Here is a 22,337-nt window from a genome sequence, read left to right as displayed (position 1 = left end):
TATGTGCGTGGTTTAGGATTGAATTTCTTGCCTAATTTCACTATGCTTGTTGTGTGTAGCTTTTTCCCCCAAGTGTGGCTTGAGTTTGTTTCCTATCTTTTCTCCTTCCTTTTAATGGTAAGAGAGGTGTACTTTGTAACAGCTATCAAAGTGTCAGAATATCCAAGTGTTAAGAGTAACAGAGTAGCTATGAAGTATTTATACTGTTTTTTGATGGTGTTCATTTCGTTATTATGTTCTTTCTGGACTTGTTGAACCTCTGCACTGCTACGTGGCAAGCCATTGAAACCAGTCCATTTGGCTCAGTCTAATTCCATCCAATGCCAGAGTCGGTTGGTCTACATACATGACCAATTCTGGGCCATCTTTTATAGCTTATTAGATGCTTTCAAAATATTGCATGGAGAACTCAGAAACTCCAGTTTGCTGTTTATCGGGAGGAGACAGATTTGTGTCATCTTTTCAGAATGCAGGCTTAAAAAAGCTCCATTTAGGGAATTAATGTCCGTAGGTTGAAGACTAGAACAGTTAGGCATCTTTCCCTGAGAGAAAATGTCATTAGTGTGTTCTCTGGATGTTTGGATGGATTGAGAGATTATTATGGGATTTGTTGGGAAAAGTGCTCCATTCTTCATAACACATCTTAAAGAAGTCTCTTATTTGCACAGGGTTACTGCATCTTTTTGTTATATTGTGAAAATGTTGAGCTGTGAAAAAGCATCTTCCTTCCTGGCAAAGAAAGAAAGTAGGGCAGCAAGAAAAGAAAGCCTTATTGTCCATTAGAAGAAAAATTCTGTTTTTGTTCCCTTCCCAAAAGACTGGGACAAGCTCTTCTTGTCTGTCTGTTGCTGATACAAATGAAATGCCAAATTATTTAGCTGGCCTTGGTAGGAAACTTTTTTTTTTTTTTTTTTTTTCCTGTGGCAACTCATCTCATTGTGGTAATTTTTCATTTTAAGTAACTGACAAAGCCAGTGTGAAATGTGTTCAGCAAATACTGGAAGCTATTTTTGCTTGGAAGTCTTTAAGTGTCACAGAAAAAAAATGGGAGCTATCTGCCACCTTGCATTATATATCTGGACTGGATAAGCAGGGTGAAGGCCAGCTCTTCACTGTCTTGGCATGCTTGAGTCAGTCCTCTCAGCACACAGCACTGCCCAGCTCTGCAATTTTTCTTAATTTGAAGCTGGAGCGTAGATGCAGGAGTACTTTGCTAGTTTATGACTATGTGCATTTCTTTCTGGAATACCATTTCAGGTGGTGAGATTTTCAAGAACCAGCATTTTTAGTAGCTTTCTTGCTGAGAAACTGGAGGTTGTACTGAAAAATGGGGGAAAAAATGACTTGGCTCCTCAGAATACGAAAAATATAAAAGAGAAAAGCTTGCTCAGCTCTTCTCTAAGTAAGTCAGTGCGTTGTATTAATACTTCAGGCACGAATCTCCTGCAATTCCTGACAAATAAGGAATTTCTAAGCAGTTGTAATTCATTTCAGTGTAGCTCTCTGTAAATAACAGCTTCCCAGTGGTGTAAATACAAGTCCAAGGCAACATCATGATAAGGAATGGAGGAAAATGGCTTTATTCCAGGTCAGATATGTTTTACAGGAAAGGCTGTAAATACAAGCTTTATAGATATTTCTTTTAGGGTGCCAGAGGAGGTAACCAATTAATATTAGTCTGGTTGTCATAAGGAGTCATGCACGCAACAAAACTAATGTTTCTCCAAGAGACTTGATTTATGGAATGTGTGCAGAAGATGGTACTTCCAGAAAGTGTGCGCTCACAGGTGTGAAGTCTTTTGATGAATAGGGGGAGGAGTAGGGAAGGAATATGATTGTGTACTTCATTTGAGCTTTTCTATTGTTTTCTGCTTGTGTAAAATTTGGACAATAAATCATTTGAGTTAACTTCTACTATTAGAAAATGATGTAAGGGTGAAAAATGCTTGAGGGACTCGTCTCTTCCTTTCTTTTTTAATGAAATGGCAGCATTATTATTTACTTAAGATTGGAGTCCCCAGAATTAGTGGGAGAAGGCTGTCATTCCTTTATTAACATGAATGAAGTTGGATGTCTGAAGTTGTTTTCAGCATCCATTTCTCAAAAAAATGAAAAATTGAGAAGGAAAATAAAATATTTGCCAGATGCAGGAAACAGACTTGCTAGGAAAATAAAACAATTGTGGTTATCTATCATTCTTTTAATTGATATATTGATGTTTACCATGTTGAGAATTAAGAAAACAGACAACCTTTTGGAGTAATATGGTTTAGCTGCTTTGCAAATTAACCATATTGAATTTAGTGTAACAACAGGATTAATCATAGAAAGGCCTGGGTTAAAAGGGTCACAATGATCATCTAGTTTCAACCCACTGCTATGTGCAGGGTCACCAACCACCAGTCCAGGCTGCCCAGAGCCACATCCAGCCTGGCCTTGTCTGCCTCCAGGGTTGGGGCATCTGCTATTGAAAATCAGTTCCTATTTGAAAGATAATTTCCTCATGATATCAGGAGGGGCATTACTGTAAATACCTCCTGAGCTGAAGGTGCATTTATACTTAGGAACCATGTAATTAAATTATTTTTATTTTATTCCCCTTTCGATTTGCTTCGTGGTGCTAACAGCATAAGCTTTGCAATTGGCTTTTTGAGGAACAGATGTGTAGTGCCCTCAGGTGTGTGTATGATATTTAGTCTTATTTTAGAATCTTAAGTAGTGTGAAGAGCATATTTAAATTACAGTCTCATTTCTTTAAATTGTTGTGACATAATGTTATTGTTTCCCAAGTTAAAAAAGAATAAAATGCAAAGCTTTAAAAAATTCAAAGATCTTATAATGGGAAATTGGTTATTTTCATGATTCACAAGGCTGGACAGTTGAATTTGTACATCTACAAAAATCAGTGCCTAGTTGGACTTGGGAGGAATGCCTATAAAAAGGCTGGAATTTGCGGTAAGTGGCAGTACTAAATTTTTTTACATGAAAAATTTTAGACTGAGTCACAGATGGCATTTTCCAGTGATTCATTTTGTTTTATGTCACATCAACCTATATATTATGGCACAACAGGCTTTAACTGTGACGTAGCTTTTCTTTATGTGCCAAATTCATACTTGGCTTAGAGATGATGACAGCGGCAGTGAATGAAAGAAACTTAGACTCTCTCTTAATGTTTCATTAGACCTGATGTCATTTAAATGCTGGATATGTTAAATTTTTAATAAAGGCAGTGAGTTAGGGTTTTGTTTTCCTTGGTGACTTGTTTGGTATTTTATTAAAAAAGCATTTCTTGCAGCAGTCAGTTTTTCTTGTTTTGAACCTTGGGCTTATTGTGGTGTGGGAACACTTGGCCTTTCCCCAAGAAAGATGTTGTTGACTTCTCAAGAGTGGAGGAATTCAGCATTTTTGTGATGGCACAGACTTCTAAAAAAAATTTGTAATATAATACAAAACTTTGTTAATATGTCAACGGGAAGAGCTGGGAATATTTAACTTTTTGAAGACTTCTTACATGCTGGCAAACATAACTATTTCCTCTGATCTGTTTGTCATCTTAGGAAATCTTGAACTTTTAAGGGTTTCACACTGTTCTCAGTTTTCTCATCTTGTTTCTATTGAATCAGTTGCAAGACAAACCTGTTATCCTCAGAACATTAGGGTGAGTAATGCTTCACACCCTTCTCTTTCTAATGAGGTAAATATGTAGAGGCTTTTCCATCATGCCCAAGCTAAGTATTTGGGAGATCACAGTGAGTGGTTCACAGAATATTGATGTTAAACAGCTAACATGTCAGTTAATATTAGATAAAGCTTAAATAGGCTAGAAGGAGGTGGATGAGATTGTCCTGATGAGCTTGTCTTCGGAGATATATTTCCATATTCATCAGCATACTTGGGCCTTCAGTGAGGCAGCGTGTTTTTTTTACTTGAAGCAGTCTACAGTGGCTACATGTTGGTAGGCATTATAGCAAGACACCAGCCACTGCTTACCTCCTCCTTGCTCAGACAAATGATGCTGAAAACACAGCAGCAGCAATTTTGTTCACTCTGTAGAAAGCGTATTCTTTTCTCACGCATTCCCAGGTGAGTGGAGCCCTTTGAGAACATTCCCATCTGTGCACGACTTAAGCATTCAAATGGAAACCTTTGAGACAACGTAAAGCTGTAAGCCATGAGCGTTCCCTGTGCTACAGGAACTTGTTTTGAGAGCAGTAACTGGAGGTTACTATCTTGGTCAGAAGGCTTTGACCACAGGCATTGCTGGGAGAACAGCGAGGGGCATGGCTCATACCCTGTGGTTTGACTCCTGCACTGGTTGGCTCATGGAGCACAGCGCATCATTACTATCATCCAGTTAGTGTTATTATAAAAGCTGTCAGATTTAACTGCTGAAGGGAGCTCGCTTAACTGTTGCCATGGTGATATGAGAACGGCAATGTGGTAGTTTTCATCTCTATCCCATGTTCAGCTGAATTCTTATGTAGTCATTTCACTATGAGGTGAAGGTACCACATTGTACCAGGCCTGGCTTTTTTTCAAGTTAACTAGGGACAAATGAGAAATGTAGCAAACCCCGCCTTTGGGGATGAAATGCAAGTCCTAGGGAAAACTGATCGAGTTCTCTGTGCTTGATTCTTGACTTGATTCTGTTGGCACTCCTGTATGTAAAACTGCCCCTCTGGAGTTCCTGACCGGCTCTTCATGCCATCATGCCATTTCTTGTAATTGCTTTGGAGCAGGCTGTAATAAAAAAGCTTGTACTGCAAGCACAAGCTAGAAGTTTAGTCACAGGAATGAGTTTACTTTAGATTTTTATTTCCTCTAGGAGGAGAGAAATGCAAACACTCATCGCTAGAAGTTCAGACGATGCTTTCTAATTTGGCCTCACTTACAGAGCTTTTCTTTATGACTAAGCCTGCCCTATTTGTATGGGACATGTGTACTTCTTAACCTGTATGGTGTTGATCAGCTGCTGTGGTTTTCATTTTGCTCTTTTTTTTTTTTTTCCCCCACATTCAAGGGCTTTTTTAACTGACCTACTGCAAGGTTGCTCTCCACAGCCCTCCCCCATCCTCCTGCCATAGAAAGCCTTTAAATTCATTCTTGCCTTGGGTACGAAGCAAAGAGCTTGTTCTCTGCTTCCTGACCTACATTTACAAGTACAGCACTGCCTGGCTGGCGGTGCAGCTCCGTGCCTCTCTCCTCTCCCTGTGCTCTCCTTCTGAGTGGCCTGCAAAGCAGAGCTGGACATGGGATTCTGGAACGAATGGGCTAGAGATTCCATCCGTAGTAATACAGCAAATGCCATGTATGATAGGGATGATCCCCAGTCTGAAATTATTGGGGTCAGGAAGGATAAGACTCTGCTCTACCTAAAATCCCACATTGCTTTCTAAGAAAAAAAAACAGAAATGAAAAATGAAGATAATGCTTTTAAAATTCCATAGCTGTAGTTATCATAGTGTAAATAAATTGTCCAGTGGTTACTTGTGTTATCTGACAGCATGAAGTAAGGATTGAAAAATGTGTTCTCAAAATGGAAAAAAAAAAAAAAGATACAAACAACTGTCGATGCTTTAGCAAAGCAGTTACAAACCTTGCTAATAGCTTGAATGTAAAAAGTAGTAACTTTTATGTTAGTGTCATCTCTCTTTCATCTCCTCCTGGAAAGTTTTCACAAATGGCAATGGGCATTCATTCTACAGATAAGGTTGTAGGTGTTTTGTTGTTGTGTTGTTTTTGGTTTGGTTTTGTTGTTTTTTGTTTTCTGGTTTTTTTTTTGCACTGTGGGACAATGTAGGTATTTGAGATCTAATTGTGATGGGGTATTTCGATAGCGTATTGGGACAATGAGCAGGGATGGAGTTGGGGCTGTCTACAGCAATGGCTTCTAGATTCTTTCCCCATGCTCAAATCACACCTGATCTCGCATTGATTTTGAGTCGTTAATATCTGATAATATGTTGTTAAATTTGTAAAGATGGCCTAAAACACATTGACTGCATTGCAGAGAGAGCGAGTTTTTAAATCACTGTTTCAGTCTGCTTGACCTGACAACCAGTCTGTCTTATTTTCCTAGATCACTGCCGCGATATAATTATAAATTCTAGAGCAGAGAAATAATTCATAATATTTACATAAATATCTTAATGGACATTAATCTTATTTCCTCAAAGGAGCCATTGAGGCTTGGAATACCTTTATGTGTAGTTTTTTTCCACATAGAATAGATCATGAACCTCACCTGTGAGAAATGGATCATGGTTGGGGATAGGATCAGCTTTCTTACTCCAGCAGCTGTACTTGTGCGATTTCCATGCTCAAATGTGATGTGGAATGATCTGCAAATAATTCTGTTTACTAATACAATTGGAGACCAACAAACCTGTTGTTGGTGGAAGATACTTGTGGAACTTTATTTTGGTTGTCTAATTTGAATGCTTAAATTCTTAGTTGAAAGTTAAATGAAGAAAGATTACTAAACTCATTTCACTTGGTTCTCTTGCTTCGTTTTACCAAAGTATTTCTTTGCTGTGATGACGGTGCTGATGATGATTATTTTCTTTAATAAATTTAGAGTCGTGTTAGATGTTTTTGTATTTCTTCTCAAACTGAAACAAACATACAGAGACATTTAAAGAGAAAATTACACAAATCTTGGTAAGCAGACTAGTGTTTTTTGTTCTTTGTTTTTTACTGCATTGCAGATACATTAAACTCAGATAGAAACTTGTGTCCTACTAACAACGCATTTTTAGTCCTGCTTTATGTTGGATAGGATGTGTGAAAACTTGTCAAAGGTTTTAATGACATTAGTAATTGCACTGTTTTTTAACATCAGCTGTTTTTGTGCTCTTCTACATTGGGTAAATAGCTTCAACTCAAGCTACAGAGTGGTAACAACACAAAGAATGCAAAGAGATCTTTCATTCTGTAATTGCATATTTCACCATACAAGCTCTCCCTCCCATTTCTGAAAGCCTCGTAACAGACTGCAAGAAAACAATACTTGGACACAAAAGATTTAAGTAGCTGTTGACTGTTTAGATAATGGTTTGAGTATGTTATGTTTATAGATTATTTTCAAATTATACTCAAGTACTAATTCAAATTTCTAAAAATTGTCAGGCTGTTAAAAGAACATTACAAATGGCTTTTTTTTCTTTTTCTTGCATCATCTTATATTTTAACTAGAAAGAGTGTGCTGAACTCATAGGTATTGTAGCATAATTCTGCCAAACTCGGGCAGATTGGTACCGTGTATGAGCTCCAAAATGGAGTACCCGAGAGGTTGTTTGGCTGCCAAACTTCGTAATTAAAGTGCCAAACTATTTAAGGTTTAGTTATTAACCTCTTGGACAATGTCCAGAAGCCAGTAGCAGCATTTTGAACTAGCCAGAGTCGGGAAAGTCCAAGTAGAGTACATTATATTACATTCTAGCTTGAAAGTGCTGAAGGCGGGGAATGGTGTTGAAGCCACCTCCAGGAGGAAGGGCTGTGTCCTTGGCCAGCATGACTCAAGGAGAGGCTGCTTGTGTGACTGTATGTCTTCTACAGCCAAATGCTCCTGGGTGGTACGTGGCTTTCTCTAGTCGTCTAACAATTGCTTGTGATTGTTCTAAGCTCCTATACCATAGTAATAGATAATAAGGGTATAGTTAACATAAGCCAGGCAGCTTTCAGCTGGTGTATTAGCTGTGGCTTGTGTTAGCTCAGAGTGTGAGGAGAACTACAAATGAGTGTTCAAAGAATACTCCCAAAGACATTTTCTGTTGCAGCTGTGTCACATTAATGCTAGTAACTTTCAATGAAACTAAGTCAGTGCACTTTCAGTCTGGTTAGTTTGGGAAGACCTTTGTGCAGATATTTACTATTAAACACTCTTGCTTTTCACAGAAGTGCCCTCTATTATTTGAGGTATGTAGGAAATGCACAAACACATGATTATCATACCTTAAATACAGTGAGTGATGGTTTATTGGAGGTCCATGCAAAAAAAAAAAAAAAAAAAAAAAAAAAAAAAAGATGAAGAGCAAATTCCAGTAGCCATCTTCAGTAGGACTTCCTGGCATTTTGTAAGAGTGCTAGTTCAGTGTGACACCGTCTGCTTAAATGTGTGAGATCCTGGAAATAGACACTCATAGTGTTGCTGAGTGCTCAGTTATACCATTCATCTTTTCATTACAAAGGAAAACAAACACCTTTTGGAATCTCTGTATCTTTACGTGGAATGAAAATTCCCCTAAAAATTAGGAGAAATGAGGAAAAGTCAGGTAATGCTAGCAAATTATTTCCTCCTGATGAGTAGCTTTACCATTAATAAGTGAAGTCTGAAGGGCCATAAATATAATCAGTTTTATTAAATAATAAAAGTACATCAAATAATTGTGTTTTATCCAATTAAAAAGTACCGGTCAAACAAAACTAATCACAGTTCCATCCTCTGCTGCTAAATCACAGGTGAGTGTTGCTTACTGTGACAAGTAGCAATAACCTGATTCCGATGCAACACTGCTTCACTGGAAAAGAAACTTTGAAAGTTCTGCTTGTTTAAAAAATGTGAAAACCTGCAAGTAGATTTAGCCTACCTGCAAGTAGATTTAACCTACCTCTCCCATCTTGTTTTCAGTGACAGATGTTGTAGTTTTAATTTTTAATTTTTCTTCCATTTTGTTTTTTCCCATAATTCTATCCGGAAATGTCAGTCTAATGACTTAGTCCTTTCTTTCTGTAAGGTAAAGTTTGGCTTAATTTCCTCGTGCAGTCCTGTTTTAGCTTAATTGATCCTTTTTCTGATAGGCAGTAAATAGTAAAACAAATCAAGACTGAGTTGGTTTTCTCCCTCTTTGTACAAAATGGGACATTTTTGAGATTATGGTGAAAGGCTTTTGCTTTTCTTTCTAGCCTTTGGAGCTGTCTTGAAGTTATGTAAGAAAATAAACAGCAGATTGAATGAATCTGCATGTAGGTGCCAGTGCTGCTTGGCACCTGGATTCAGTGGCTCACCCTATAACTTGTAGAGAATAACTTGGAAGAGAAACTAGACCTGAATTGAGAACACCTGCTGTGAGTTTCAGTAGGAGATGTGCAAAGTAGTGGTTTTCTGAGCTTTGTTTTCATTTATTCTTTTTCCCTAGCCAAAAAAGCAACCTTGCTAGAAGTGGACTTACTTGAGCGAAGTACTTTTGCTCTAAAACATTGTTTTAGAGTTTGTTTAATGGTGTCTTAATTTTAAACGTGTTGCTGTTAAGTGTACTGCATTTCTAAGAAGTGTGTGGTAATTTTCATGTGGTATTTGAAGGTAAGATTCATTTCCCCTTTGTGCATTTCCTTTGCTTCTTGTTTTTTGTTTTACTTATAGCAATCCTAGACAAGAAATTGTTACACTTAAAAGAGCAAGAGCTATGAATGCATTGTCTTAAAAATAAAATTTGTGTGGAAAATATGCTCAATTAGATTTTATTGGCACATAAGTCTGCAATTGTACCACTGGAGTGTGCATGCTTATTATTGCACATTAACACAGAAAATCATTATATCTCCATTGTTTTTTTCCTCAAATTTGCTGGGAAAACCTTTTGGTTATGGTTTTATAATATTAGTGTTATCAAGAACTATACTTTTTTCAAATTAAAAAAATAATTTTCAGACTCCACTATGTGATGGGCATCAACTAAAGGCTGTCCCATTAAGCTCATCCATTTTCACTGTACATGCGTTCAGCAATATTTACAAATTGCACATGGAATACATTTGACAGAGGGAATGTTGTCCTTCTAGTGCAGTTTACGATGGCGATACCTGCTTGCTTTCTCTTTTGCTGCATTGGCACAGGCATTGTGCTTATTCTGTTGTAAGTGGTTCCAGTATTTGATCAGTTCACTAGGTTGGAACTGATGGGAGGTAATTAGGTGGCTATATTTACAGCTGGAGTAAGAAACTCGCCAGTGATTGAAGACAAATTCGTTGGGTGGAGGCATGGGGTCAATTCGCAGCTTGGCAAGGCAGATCCCCACATATACATCCTCTAAATGTAAACGTCTGATGCCTAAGGAGACTTTAAAGATTTTTTCTGCTAAATCTCCAGAAAAAACGTAACCGGTTCCAGAGCAGAATACAGGGTAACGTTCGCTTGGATACAAATCAGGTGGCATATACCACTTGCTATCCTTGTTCCTGTTAGGCGCGTAACCTCTCATTAAATATCCTGTAAAATATCTGTGCCTCGGAGGAAGCTCTGGCTTCAGAAGCTTGTGTATTAAGTACTCTGTATTGACAAACATATCGCTGTCAGTTTTCATGACGTAGGGAACGCTTGGACAATGGGATGCAACCCAGTTCATTCCCATCAGAGTTTTAATGGTTAAATTATAATAGGTATCCAAGTACTCTTGTTGGATGATGTCATGGTACTGTCTGCTTTCCTCCTGTATGGTACGCTGGAGGTACCTGCTTGTCTTGGTACTTAGCCCCAGCAAGAAGATGCGAACAATTTGAATGCCAGGCGTCAGGCTTTCATTACCCCAGGTTTGTCGAATGGCCTGTCTGGCTTCCACTTGGCCAGGCTCTGCAGCTATGAGCAAAATCAGGAAAGGGGCCTTCTCCTGGCATTTTTCAGGCTCGTTGATGATGTATTTGAAGTGATATGAGGTTGGATGCCCGGTGCCTTTCTCATTGTAAATACTTCCGTTAGCGCTGAGGGTGTTTTCCAAGCCAGTTACTCCTTGCGGCGACAGGTCAGTGTTGTTGGGGTTGGTGACTGTTTGAGGCCTGAGGGTCTGAGGTACGGCGTCTTTCCACATGTTCCGTAGAGAGCTGTGGTTCATCTCGCTTTTTGTAGATCTAAATCCTCGGATTGTGTAAGTCATGGGATTTTCTCTAAAGCCCGCCCTGCCTGGCAGCCAGTCGTGATGGTTGAAAAAGAGAAACACAGCAAAAAGAAACACGAGGGAGATCAGGCCAATAAGATGGGTGCGAAATAGAGACCTTTTGGTATTCCAGGTCATCTTTGCAAGGCAGCAGTGTCGTCTTCTCCACTGAAGCATGTTGTAAGAATCCAACAATGGGGTGTGAGACAATGGCCAAGCAAAATGGTGTTTGCTTCCTTTCCAAAACCACTGCTATTCTTTGGTATTCATTTCCTTCTGTTCATGTCGAGTAATTCTCTGCAAATGGCTCTCTCTGGAAGGGTTTAAAGAGAAAACCAAACACATTTTTTATTTTACCTGCACATAATATGAGGCTACAATGAGAAAATAGATAAAATAGATAAAATTGAGCTTTGTTTTTTGAGGAAGCAACACATAAATAAGGTCTAGGGTGGTTTTTTGTTTTGTTCTGTTTTGTTTTTTTCCCAAAAGCCAAGCTTGTTTTACAATCAAAATTACTTGCTTTGTTAGGTTTTTAAAGTGCATACTTTTATGATAGAAGTTCTGGAAAGCATCCTGGGTACCAAAGATGAAATAAATAGGGAAAAAAAATTATCATGCTTGCTGGGAAAGTGTAAAGGAGTCTTAAATAGCATCATATTTACTGACTGTGAAATCCTTGTACAGTGCTTGAGGAGGGTTGAATGAGAAGAGCTCAAGAGCAGCTGGAAAGTTTATTGGCATTAATTAAAATGGATGTGATGTGTAGAGGCTAGTATGGCTCAGTTTAAAACTCCTACAGTAAAATGGTTGTGTGGTGGTAGTGGGACAGACGCTGCAAGGTTGATGATGGCAGAGTTCTGTTAGTCACAGTACACTGCCTGACGTGTCTCCACCGGCCCTGACTGTGTTCAGAAAGTCAATGAGAGAAGGTGCATCTGTCAAAATTAATTTTCAGGGTCCAGTAACCTCTCTGCACAGTGCTTAGATGGTAACACACAATAACAATTTTGGTCACCTTTCAGACACCTTTAACCCTCTGCTCCGCAATGAAAGAGCATTGAATATTTGGCTTTCGTACCAAGCTGGCATGCAGTTGATTTACTGTTAAGCTGTTGAGTTGTAGTGGATAGAGATCTTAAGTAAATAGTGACATCAACATGAAGTAAAGCTGCACAGCAGTAAGTTACTTTCTGGCAAGCTGTCTGATGAATGTGATTTTTGGTTTTTGTTTCCTCTGAGAATTTAAATGTAACTACTTCTATTATCATGCAGAAAGGTGAAGTAGTGGTAATAGCAGCTGTAACTGTAGGAAAGAGTGCCAAAGTAGTCGGCGGTTCATTTTCTCCTAATTTTTTTTTCATATTCAAGAGCAGAGTCAATATGGCAGCTTCATGATGCTGCATATTAAAAGCTGATCACATCGTCTCGAAAATGAGCCTTTCACTGCACAGTAGCAATTCGTTTGTGATTTTCAATTTGCTCTAATTTATTCCTGGGCCCTAGGGTTTTGTATAGGGAAAAAAGGATGACAGCTGAACAAGGCTTCCACAGAAAATGCTATTTTTAATATAAATGTGTAATTTCTTAATTACTTGGCTATCTTTTAAAACCAATATTTGGATTAATTTCTGTGTTTAAAAACTAAGTAACATGTTATATGGGGAAATTACACGATTTTGCACAGTAAAGAAGTAATTTATGAAGAGATGGCTTTTGAATAATATATTACTGTGTGACTAACATTCAGTTTGCTGAGTTAATGCAAAGGAAAAATGAGATTTCGGAAAGGATAAGGACAGATGTGTAACTAAACTTCATTTTGGTTACTGTGTGAATTTGTATGTAAACAGAATAACCTATATGCAGAAGACATTGCTCAATATTTAGAAGCAAGGAGGAACTACTGCTACAGTTACAGAGTTGAAACTGTAGTTTGTCTATCTTATTAACCTCCACCAGGAGGAGCAAGTAAGTGGGGATTTTAACGGGTTTGTAACCATAAACGTTATCTAAAACGGCAACAGTTTTCCTTACTTCTGAGTGAAAGGGCGAAATATTTGCTTAGTGATACATTGAACTCTTCCCTGCCGTGCTGTTACGCAGATGTTAGTGAGTTGTGTTCCGAAAATATTTAGGATTTTATTTTTTCCTGAGCTACCTTTCTTAAAAATTGTCTTCCAGCCTTCAAATGCTAAGCCTGTACTTGAAGTATGCTGTTTGAGAATTAATCTCTAATTCCACGCTGCTCTGTTTCTTGGCTCAGAAATTATACCTTAAATAAAAAGGAAATAAGCCCCCGATGGCAAAGATGTGTGTTTATCCGACCGCTTGCACCTTCTTTTACATGCCTAGAAAATAAAAGCCTGCTCTCCAAACATAATTCTTACTTTCTCTGCAGTGTGCAGTGTTTTAAATGAGCACTCAGCTATTTGGGATGAATATCACTGCATGAGCAAACATAAATGTCACTTCAAAGGATATCCTAGATCTCAGGGAAACTAATTGTTCGATACGGGTTTGGGAGGCAGCAGTGGGAATATTTGATTAATTGCCACTGCGTTTCATGTGCATGCAGCTCAGGAAGAAGTGAAAACAAGAATTTCATGAGGAGATGAATGCAGAACAGCAGCTGTAATTCAGAATTAACTTCGCCACGCTGAATTATGCGCTATAAAACTTCAGTCATTAGGTACAAATACTTTGGCAAATCTGCACTGTACTATTCAGCTGTTTTTAATTTTTATTTGAAGTAGTGTTTTCTTGTGCCACTGATTTCACACAGGAAAAGAGAGTCTTGTTATAGGAACATTTGTGTGAACTGAAAACTGCTTGCAGGTGCTGCCTTTCTTTGTTGCACAGAGAAATTGCCCCAGAATGGGGTTGTAATGTGTGAAGTGTTTTGTGGCTTTATTAGATTGCATGTTCACATACTGCATATTAAATCTCTTGTAGTCTTAGTCTCATCTCTCATCATAAAGACTTTTTTATAAAGAGAGTCCTCTCTCATTTGCATGCTTGCTAGATTTTTTCAAGGTGGAAGTTTCCTGGAGAGTCTTAGATCCCTGATTGCCCTTTCAAGAGGCTCTATATGGATAAAGGAAGGACCCCCCCATCTATTTCCTAGCTTTATAGAAATTAAAGCTAGAAAAAAAAATCCCAAGTAACACTGTATATCAGTTTGTTTGCAATACAGGTGTAAAACATCTCAAAATATGCAGTGGATAATAAGCTTTTGAAACACAGCAATTGCAACAAAGCAGAAAGCAAATTACTAACTATAGCCCAAGGTCTCCGTGCAGTCACCTTGTGCTCTGAAAGCACGTTGTTGCATACAGCTGTGCCTTTTGAAGATAGGGCTTAGGATGGCTCTTGAATTTTGGCACTTGGCTGTGCAGTCTCTGATGTATGATTGAATGCCAAATATATTCACTGTGAATGCCTCTTGAGTTTTTATTTGTGGTCTGTGCTCTACTAGTGTTGTACTTTCGGTTCTGCTCTATAATTACAACTTTGCAGTCTGAAGCATTCGACTCCCTGTTTACACGTTCTGCATTTTCATATTTTGATTTGTGGGCAAACCTTTTAATCAGGAGGAAGAGTTCAAAGGAGCCTGAGCCGGTGTTCTGATGAAGAGCAGCAGCTGTGCTTTAGGCCTCACATAGAGTCATGCCCTGGTTCACTCCAACTGCACTCAGCTTGTGCTCAAAACAGGCAATAATCAAGATAAGCTCTGATGTTTGGGTTTTGAAATGTCAGATAGGAAAGTGGCACTGCTGGTAGGCATGCTGCTCTGGGAGTGCTGCCGGAAGGCAGGGTCTTTTTTTTTGTTTTAAAACTCCTGGAAAGGCTTTAAAAGTGATGTGAGCCGGGTGAGTGCCTTGCACAAAGTAAACACAGCTATGTTGACAGATTAATGATTTATTACAGCTTATTGGTAGGTTCTGTAGAGAAGCATTTTCATCCCATAGTGTATTAAATTGCTATACGTTTAGATCTTAAATTTGCACTGTAAATAGCGAGCTGTCTTCCTGCTTGTTTGCCACAATTGATGAAGTATTTAAATTAAAACAAAATGTGGAAATGAATGACAATTAGTCTGAGTGCCATTTTGCAATCCAAGTTAAACAGTCAGTGTTTTCATATTAAACAGAGATTGTAATGATGGCATGAGGTAATTTACGTGCTCACCATTTTGAGTGCACAGTGTGTGAAGGTTTCCTTTTGGGATGTCAGTGGAACCTGATGTTACTTGTAAAATGTGGTGCCTGATTGCGCTGCTGATGGTTTAGATCATGTCCAATCTTTTGCACGCTCCCAAATTATGCTCAGTCAGTATTAGCCTGATGACATTTTGCTGAGTTTAAGGGGGGGGGGGGGGGGGAAGCAAGTGTGAGAAAGGTCTGACGGTACTCCTTAGATAATGTAATTTGACTGCATGGTCTGTTTTGATGGTTCTCTGTGTGTGTCCTATCATGGCCATTTTATCAGTGCTTTAAGATTACTTCCGATAAGGATTAATTCTGACCTACTTTGAGAGGATTTCTAACTAGTTTTTTTTTTTTTTTTTTTTTTTCCTAAATTGGAGGGGTTTAAGTTTTTAATTTCTCAGTTAAATGCAATCATTACAGCAGCCACATTATCCCTTTAATCCCTCCTGTACCCACAGCAGGCTGTAAGCAGTACATTAAACGTGTAAAGTAGTGACATTGTTCTGCACGGTGAAAGGAAAACCTGCTGGAATTTTTTCCACTGCTCACAGACACCTTATCTCTGGGCTCTGCAAATTAGGAATGATCATTATCTGTAATGGCTGAAAGGTAACAGACAATTGAATGAATATCACACACAAGGATTTGACATACCTTCCCTGGTCAGGCCATTTATGGTGCGAGGATTATACCCACAGAAAATAGTTTTGGCACGCCATCACTTCAGCAAAAAAGATGCTATCGAACATGCGCACATCCCCCAACAGTCTGCTTCCTGCGATTGCTTTTCACAGTATCCAATCTGTCCATCTGTCGGCTCGTTGCTGTGTTACCTTCCTTGCTCATAAGTGTTGTCCTTGTCTTGGGGCTTTTTGTTCATCCTTCAAACAAAAGGACAGTAGTTCTTGTTCGTGCTCAGCGGTCGGGGCTGTCTGGCGTTCCCAGCCGATAAATTGGAGCTTTTACATCTGGTGTTTCCCTTGTCGGACAATGCAGTGCTGTGTTCTCCTCTTCCCAGTATCCATATTTCTAACGGTAATGTTAGCAGTGAGTGCTAGCTCGTAGTGGTTCAGTTGCCTTTAGTAATAGGATTTGTCTCTCTTCCCTCCTTCGTTGTTGCTAGGCAGTAGTAGAAATGGTTTCGAGCTGTTTTAACTGAGAATTCTGGTCTATTAAATCCATTCCCGGAGTCCTTCGGCTGCTGCACAGGCAGGCAGCAGTTTAAATGTGGGCTTTGACAGATGCTGTCTTCTGACAGAGCAGAATTTAACGTCACTGCTTGGCTGAATCCCACGTGATTGTTTGCATTCATTTTGACTAAACCCAAAGGCAGCCAGAAACCTTCACAGACTCTTCCGCCTATTTGATAAATGATACATATTCAGCACAAGCACGATGATAGGTGAATAGTATAAAAATTGTATGATGATTAAATGAATGATTGAGGGTTTTTTCAAATTGTTTTCACTTTTCCTTGACACTGTAACTTATGATTCTCTGGGGGATTTTTAATGTGAGATGTTCTATTTTAGTATTCTAAGGGCTGTTCTGCTTTGCAAAGGAATTAGAAGCATTTAAACACCAAAGCTTGATTTAACCCATTTGGTGCTCCCAGTAAAAAAATTTTTTTGTACTTCTATGGTGAGGAAAAAATATACTTCTTTGCTCATACTTGCTTTACGTATTTCATATTTTTACCGTATAAAAGCTGCTTTTTGTAACCTTTGGTTACAAAAAGCCAGTTGAGTTGGAAAGCATTCATGTATAAACTGTTAAGCCTTATTTCTATTATTGATGGATCAGAAAGTATCTTTCTTACATTACAGGCATATCTGTATCATGGAATGTTTTTCTGCTCCTAATGGAATTTGGGTTCCTGTCAGTAATTTCTGTCCTGTCAGTAACTGGCCCTTCTGTGCTGACACACCTCATTATGTTTGCTGTATGCTTTAAAAAAATCTCTCGGTAGGGGATGCTGAAGATGGCAAGCTAGCAGCATTCCTACCCAAGTGTTTGTCCATCCTTTTTTGAAAAGAGAATGAATTCAGTGCTTTGGATTGATTTTTTTTTTCTTTGTTTGTTTAGCCAAAGGATAAAGAAAATATAATGGGTCTTTTATAAGGTATCCCTGGTTGGATTGGGAAGGTGCTTCCTTTGCTAGCTCATAATGATTCTCCAGACAGTCGCTGTGTTTTACTATTCTAGATGCATGTTCTGGTGACTTACTAGAAACAATATCGGACTTATATTCCCCCTAAATCACCTATGCATACTTTCTCTGTTAATTTAGTCTTGTATTTAATGTATGCGTTTCCTATTCTAATGACATTTTCTGCAAATCCTATCATCTTACCTGGGACTGTTTTAGGAACATGACGATATTCCCCAAGTGTTTAATACAAATAGAACTTCTCCATCCTAGAAATCTTTAATTTCAAGAAAGCTGGAGGATGGGCTGGGAGGCAGCTAGCGAGGGAATGGAGAGGGAGAGGAGATGCTTCCAGCCAACACTGCTTACTGCTCTGGGACTTCAGTGACTAGTTCAGAACCAGTGTTTTCAAAGAATGAATGTGTGCCCCTTCTACTGGATTTGCAATTTAAACACACAGTTTATGTTTACATTTCTGTATATTACGTAGGGTATGTAGTCTGTTGCTGTGTGTGTGTGTGAGGTTAGCACTGTCAGCTTGCTGTGTTCTGGACTCCCAGCAGGCAGTGAGATACTCATGTGGTTAACCTTAACCTCTGTTGACTTACTTTGATGTAAGTAATGTAAATCTTGACTGATTTTTCAATCTTCAGATCAGACATATAAGAATGTACTTGAGAAACAAGTCTAAATCTCAACAGAAAGCTCACTTAGATCCATAGTGTTTCCACTGACAAAAGTTTCTGCTGGCTTAATTTACTCATGTTTCTATCCTTCCTAAAGTGCATGTCCAAAGGGTCGTGAATTCTAAGTAGCACGTTTACATGCTGATGTTTGTCTCTTCCCATAAATGCTAATATTGAAGGTACAAAAACCTCAAGGGCCATTTACTTTCCAGATAGAAGGCAATGACATTAGTTCTGGCTTTTAAATTAAATGACCATATCACTTGTGCATAGGCTGTAAAGTTCAGGCAGAACTGTTATGTGTTGCTATGTCGAACTTGACATCTTGCAACATGAACAAGCTGAATCTGGAATTTTTAAATCTTAGTAAACTATTTCTTCTGTTCACCCATTGTTTACATTTAAAGGATGAGCAGGTCTTAGTTTATCTTGTGGAAGTGTAAAGAAAAGCCCCTTTCCCTGCCCCCCCCCTCACCCCCCTATCCCCCACCCCCTTTCCCACTGATTTCTATCTGTGTATGTGATGGTAGGCTGAGATAGTCAACATTTCAGAAAAAAACTTCCTTTTATAGAACTTTCTTCAGTACTTCTGTGCAGTACTGTGTGTTCCTGGGTGTTTCAGGAGGGCGGAACTTGCTTTGCTCTGTAAGTGTGACCTGAAGGTTTAAGTATCTTGCTGTGGTAGTGGATTGAAATGAGCTTTATTTTGGCCAACTCTCACTGTGAAGGGTCAGTGGTCTGCTTGTTCTTGATCCAAGGAGTCGTATGTTCTCTGATGTTGCCATGGTTACATCTTAAATTAGAAGGTGCAATGTTGGTGTTTGAAATACTTAGATCTACTAAGGCTAAGGAGGAGTTGTAGCGATGTGCAGATGTGCTGTGTGAACGTAAGGAGTGTTGTAGAGTTAACATGGCCAGTGCAAGGTTGACTGTGCAGTGAGTTGTACCACGTTAGAAGCAGATGCAGGAAGTCATTTAAGGTAAGTAGAGTAACTTGTGCACAAGACTGATAATTGTGCAGAATATCTGTGCAAAACAGAGGTGTGTGACTTGGGAATATTTTATCCAGAAATCTTGAAAAACTTACTTTGTGTAACTTTTAGGGAGCAGTCATATCTTGTCAAAACTAGTTTCAAGATAAACTAGACCCTGGGAAGGAGCCATTTAAGTAAAGCTTTCTCTTGGCAGCAGTAACAGAAGTTTCTCAAATGAGTTTACAGTGGTTGCAACAGTCAGGTGTACTGCTTAGAAAGATAATTTTCTGCTTGATGGCTGCAAGTCCCCTGAAAGTTAAACTAAATACGTGCATCACAGCTGACACATAAATTGGATCTTTCTATACGGGTCATGCTTTATGAAAACTCCACAAATACTCTGCAAAGATTATTCCTTTTTATCAGAGTAAAATGTAGTATTATTTAAGTTTCAATGTGTTGAAAACCCTGTCAATTGACAATTCAAAATGAGTAATAACAATGTTTTCAAGGGTGGTTATTTTTACTTTAAAACTTTTTTTTCCCCTCTGGAAATGTGTTCATACAGAACGTCATAAATGCTGATCTTGAACTGTGTTAAGAATTATACATACAGTCTTGGTCTTAACGATCCAAAAAGGATACTTTTCCAATATATTGTTTAGAGCAGAGGGGATTACAGAGTATTTCTAATCTGAGTGCCTACTCTGTGATCACAGTGTATTTCTTAACTATCAGAAGCATGTTTGTAACTGAGTGAAAAACAGCAATCTAGAAACGACCACAAGTGTCAGTATTGCCTGCCTTTATTTTTCTTAAATTTTCACTATTTCTTTGTAAGTTCTGTAACACATCTCGCACTTGCTGCGTTTTGTGTAAATGGTCAGGATTTTGCACTGTTCTAATGGCTCCCAAGTGTTCCTACTAATCTTTGGACGTTTAAAATTTAAAACACAAGTACAACAATATAGATCCATCTTCAGTGGCTATGGAAGAACAGAAAGGGTTTCTGATAACTGAAAGTGTGTACCTATTTTTATGTTCTCTAATGAGTAGTTTATAATTGTTCTAATCAGTCAGTAAGCAATTTAAGCACTTTGCAAAATTGTTAGGGAGAAAAGACCGGATGATCTCTCTAAGGCAGGAGGGCTTAGTCCACCATCTGCCCAGTGAAACATTTCAAGGGGATTTTTCACAATTGAGTCTTTTTCTAGTAACTGAACAGATATTCCAGCTACCCAAGAGGAATTAACTCTCAGGATTTTTTACAGCTTCTTATGAAGAGCACAGGTCTGGAGTACTTCAAAATGCAATTGAAAAGCCAAAATGCTGTTGCTTTCAGTGTACTACTCTGTTCTGTTTTTGCATTATATGCAGATTTTGCGTATGTGCTGTTTAGAAACAAAGCAGATCTTCTCTCAATAATATAGTTTTGTCTCTCACAATTTTTTTTCTTTACTATATTCAGATTTTTTTCATGTCTTTCCCCCAGGCTTTACATCCAATTATTGCTGATCTTAAGTGCTAAACGAAGATTTTCTTTCCAGGGGATGGACAACATAATTTCATTTAGATTGTGCAGCATCTTTGGTTGTGCAGTTCTCCCCTGTTGAAGTGACGTGCCAGTGGTAGCATTTTCTGCCTGTCACAAGTGTTCCTTTTGCATTCTGAGAAGAGCAGGGACTTTATGAAGCTTTGATTCAGCACAGCAGGGAAGAGAAGGCCAATGAGCACAAGTACCAAACATTCAGAGGCAGTTTAAAGACTTCAGAAAACAAAATTTACTCTGCTTGTCTTATGAGACTTTTTCATTCCAGGTGTCTGCTCTATAAGATCAGGTTGCCCCAAACACTCTCCCTACACTCCCAGCATGAACTTGACACTTTTTAATGAAAACAGAAATTGTTACAGAAATTGAGATTTTTGGGGAAGAGCTTGCCTGTTGCAACCTGCTCAGCTCCTTCTTTCTGCACCATCTGTTCCCAAAAAAGCTTCAGAAAGACCTTTTCCTTTTGGCTGCCTTCTGGTTTTTGAGGCGTCCCAATGAATTGAAGAGCTGTGGCCCCCCAAGCTCACTGCCAGGGCACAGGCCTCTCCTGCCCACTTGGGCTGCTTCTTTGGGTTGTTGGACATGCTGCATGGATCCTTGTAGGCTGATTGAGAGACTTGCAGGTCTTGATGTTCATCTTCTCACCAACTGTTGTGGTTTTTTTTCCACCATTGTGCCTATGATTTGTATGAATATGGAGGCATTTCATCAACCTCTAAAATTCCTACTTCTTTGTAGTAAATAAAGTGGAAAATCATGATGTAGATATTCAGTTAGTGTTAAGTAGTGACACTGAGTAGCTGCAAGTCTCCAAGCTGCCCAAATTTCATCTGTTTGGGGTGTGAGACCTGTATTGATTCTTTCCATGTGTCGTATTTCCTCAAGAGCTTTAGTGCATGAGTTTCTGCAGCTCCATTCTGTAAGTATCCTCATTTACAGCTAGTTTTGTGGGATATAGAGGATTTACAGTGGAAACCACAAAGCTTTAGTAACTGTCTTAAATACCTGAGGCCTTTTCTTCTAACAAGAATGCTTAAACTGAGAAAGGCAACAAAATATGTGGAAAACTCCTTTCTCCAGTGATCCCTGTAATAAATTTAAGTAGTATTTGTTAATAGTCTGTGTAGAACTTGGATCTTAGCTTGGAAAGTGAGTCTTTTTTTTTTTTATTATTATTATTTTAGAGCAATTCCTTGCTGTGTTCATGGACGTACTGCTAAAATTGCTTCCAATGCCCTGCATACTAGCTAGTTTGGTAGAGTTACTTCAGCTTGGCCAGAGAAATAAACATCTGCTATTTCCCAATAGTTGTTCCGTGCTGATTCCCTCAACTGGAAGTGATTTCCAGCCATTGTATATTAATAGTTGTTTTATCATGTATTGTGCTTAAATTCATTGAACCGATTCCCTGTTGCTTCAAAGTAATTTTTATTCTTGTGGAAAACTTTATTTGGAAGAAGGTATTCGTGTCTATGTTTCTGATGGACAAAGAAATTGTCCTGCTATATGAAATAACTTCCCATATGCTCATTTTCTGGTCTATCCTACGGACTTTGTCATTCGATTTTGGAAATTCACTTCTGCACTTGGGCTGGGACAATCCCAGGTGTTCATACAAACTGGGGAAGATCTCCTTGAGAGCAGCCCTGCGGAAAAGGACTTGGGGGTCCTGGTGGACGAGAAGCTGGACATGAGCCAGCAGTGTGTGCTTGCAGCCTGGAAGGCCAACTGTGTTCTGGGTTGCATTAAAAAAGGGGTGGCCAGCAGGGAGAGGGAGGTGATTGTCCCCCTCTACTCAGCTCTTGTGAGACCCCATCTGCAGTGCTGCATCCAGGCCTGGGGCCCCCAGCACAGGAAGGGTGTGCAGCTCCTGAAGTGGGTCCAGAGGAGGACCATG

The 22,337-nt window shown here is 38.9% G+C and overlaps 2 protein-coding genes across 2 annotated transcripts in view; one reads left to right on the top strand and one right to left on the bottom strand.

Moving 5' to 3' along the window:
• CDC73 (cell division cycle 73) overlaps positions 1-22,337 on the top strand; it is a gene marked incomplete at both ends in the record, with an annotated part of 96,972 nt that overhangs the window by 43,072 nt on the left and 31,563 nt on the right. The gene's annotated exons all lie outside the window — the stretch shown is intronic.
• B3GALT2 (beta-1,3-galactosyltransferase 2) lies at positions 9,780-11,048 on the bottom strand (the record flags this gene model as incomplete). Its single annotated transcript, XM_079535535.1, has 1 exon — positions 9,780-11,048. One exon carries the CDS (start codon positions 11,046-11,048, stop codon positions 9,780-9,782), a length of 1,269 nt encoding a protein of 422 aa, XP_079391661.1.

This window comes from Tetrao urogallus (assembly GCF_951394365.1).
Source record: "Tetrao urogallus genome assembly, chromosome: 5".
Lineage (NCBI taxonomy): Eukaryota > Metazoa > Chordata > Aves > Galliformes > Phasianidae > Tetrao > Tetrao urogallus.
This window is presented reverse-complemented; position numbering and strand designations above follow the sequence as displayed.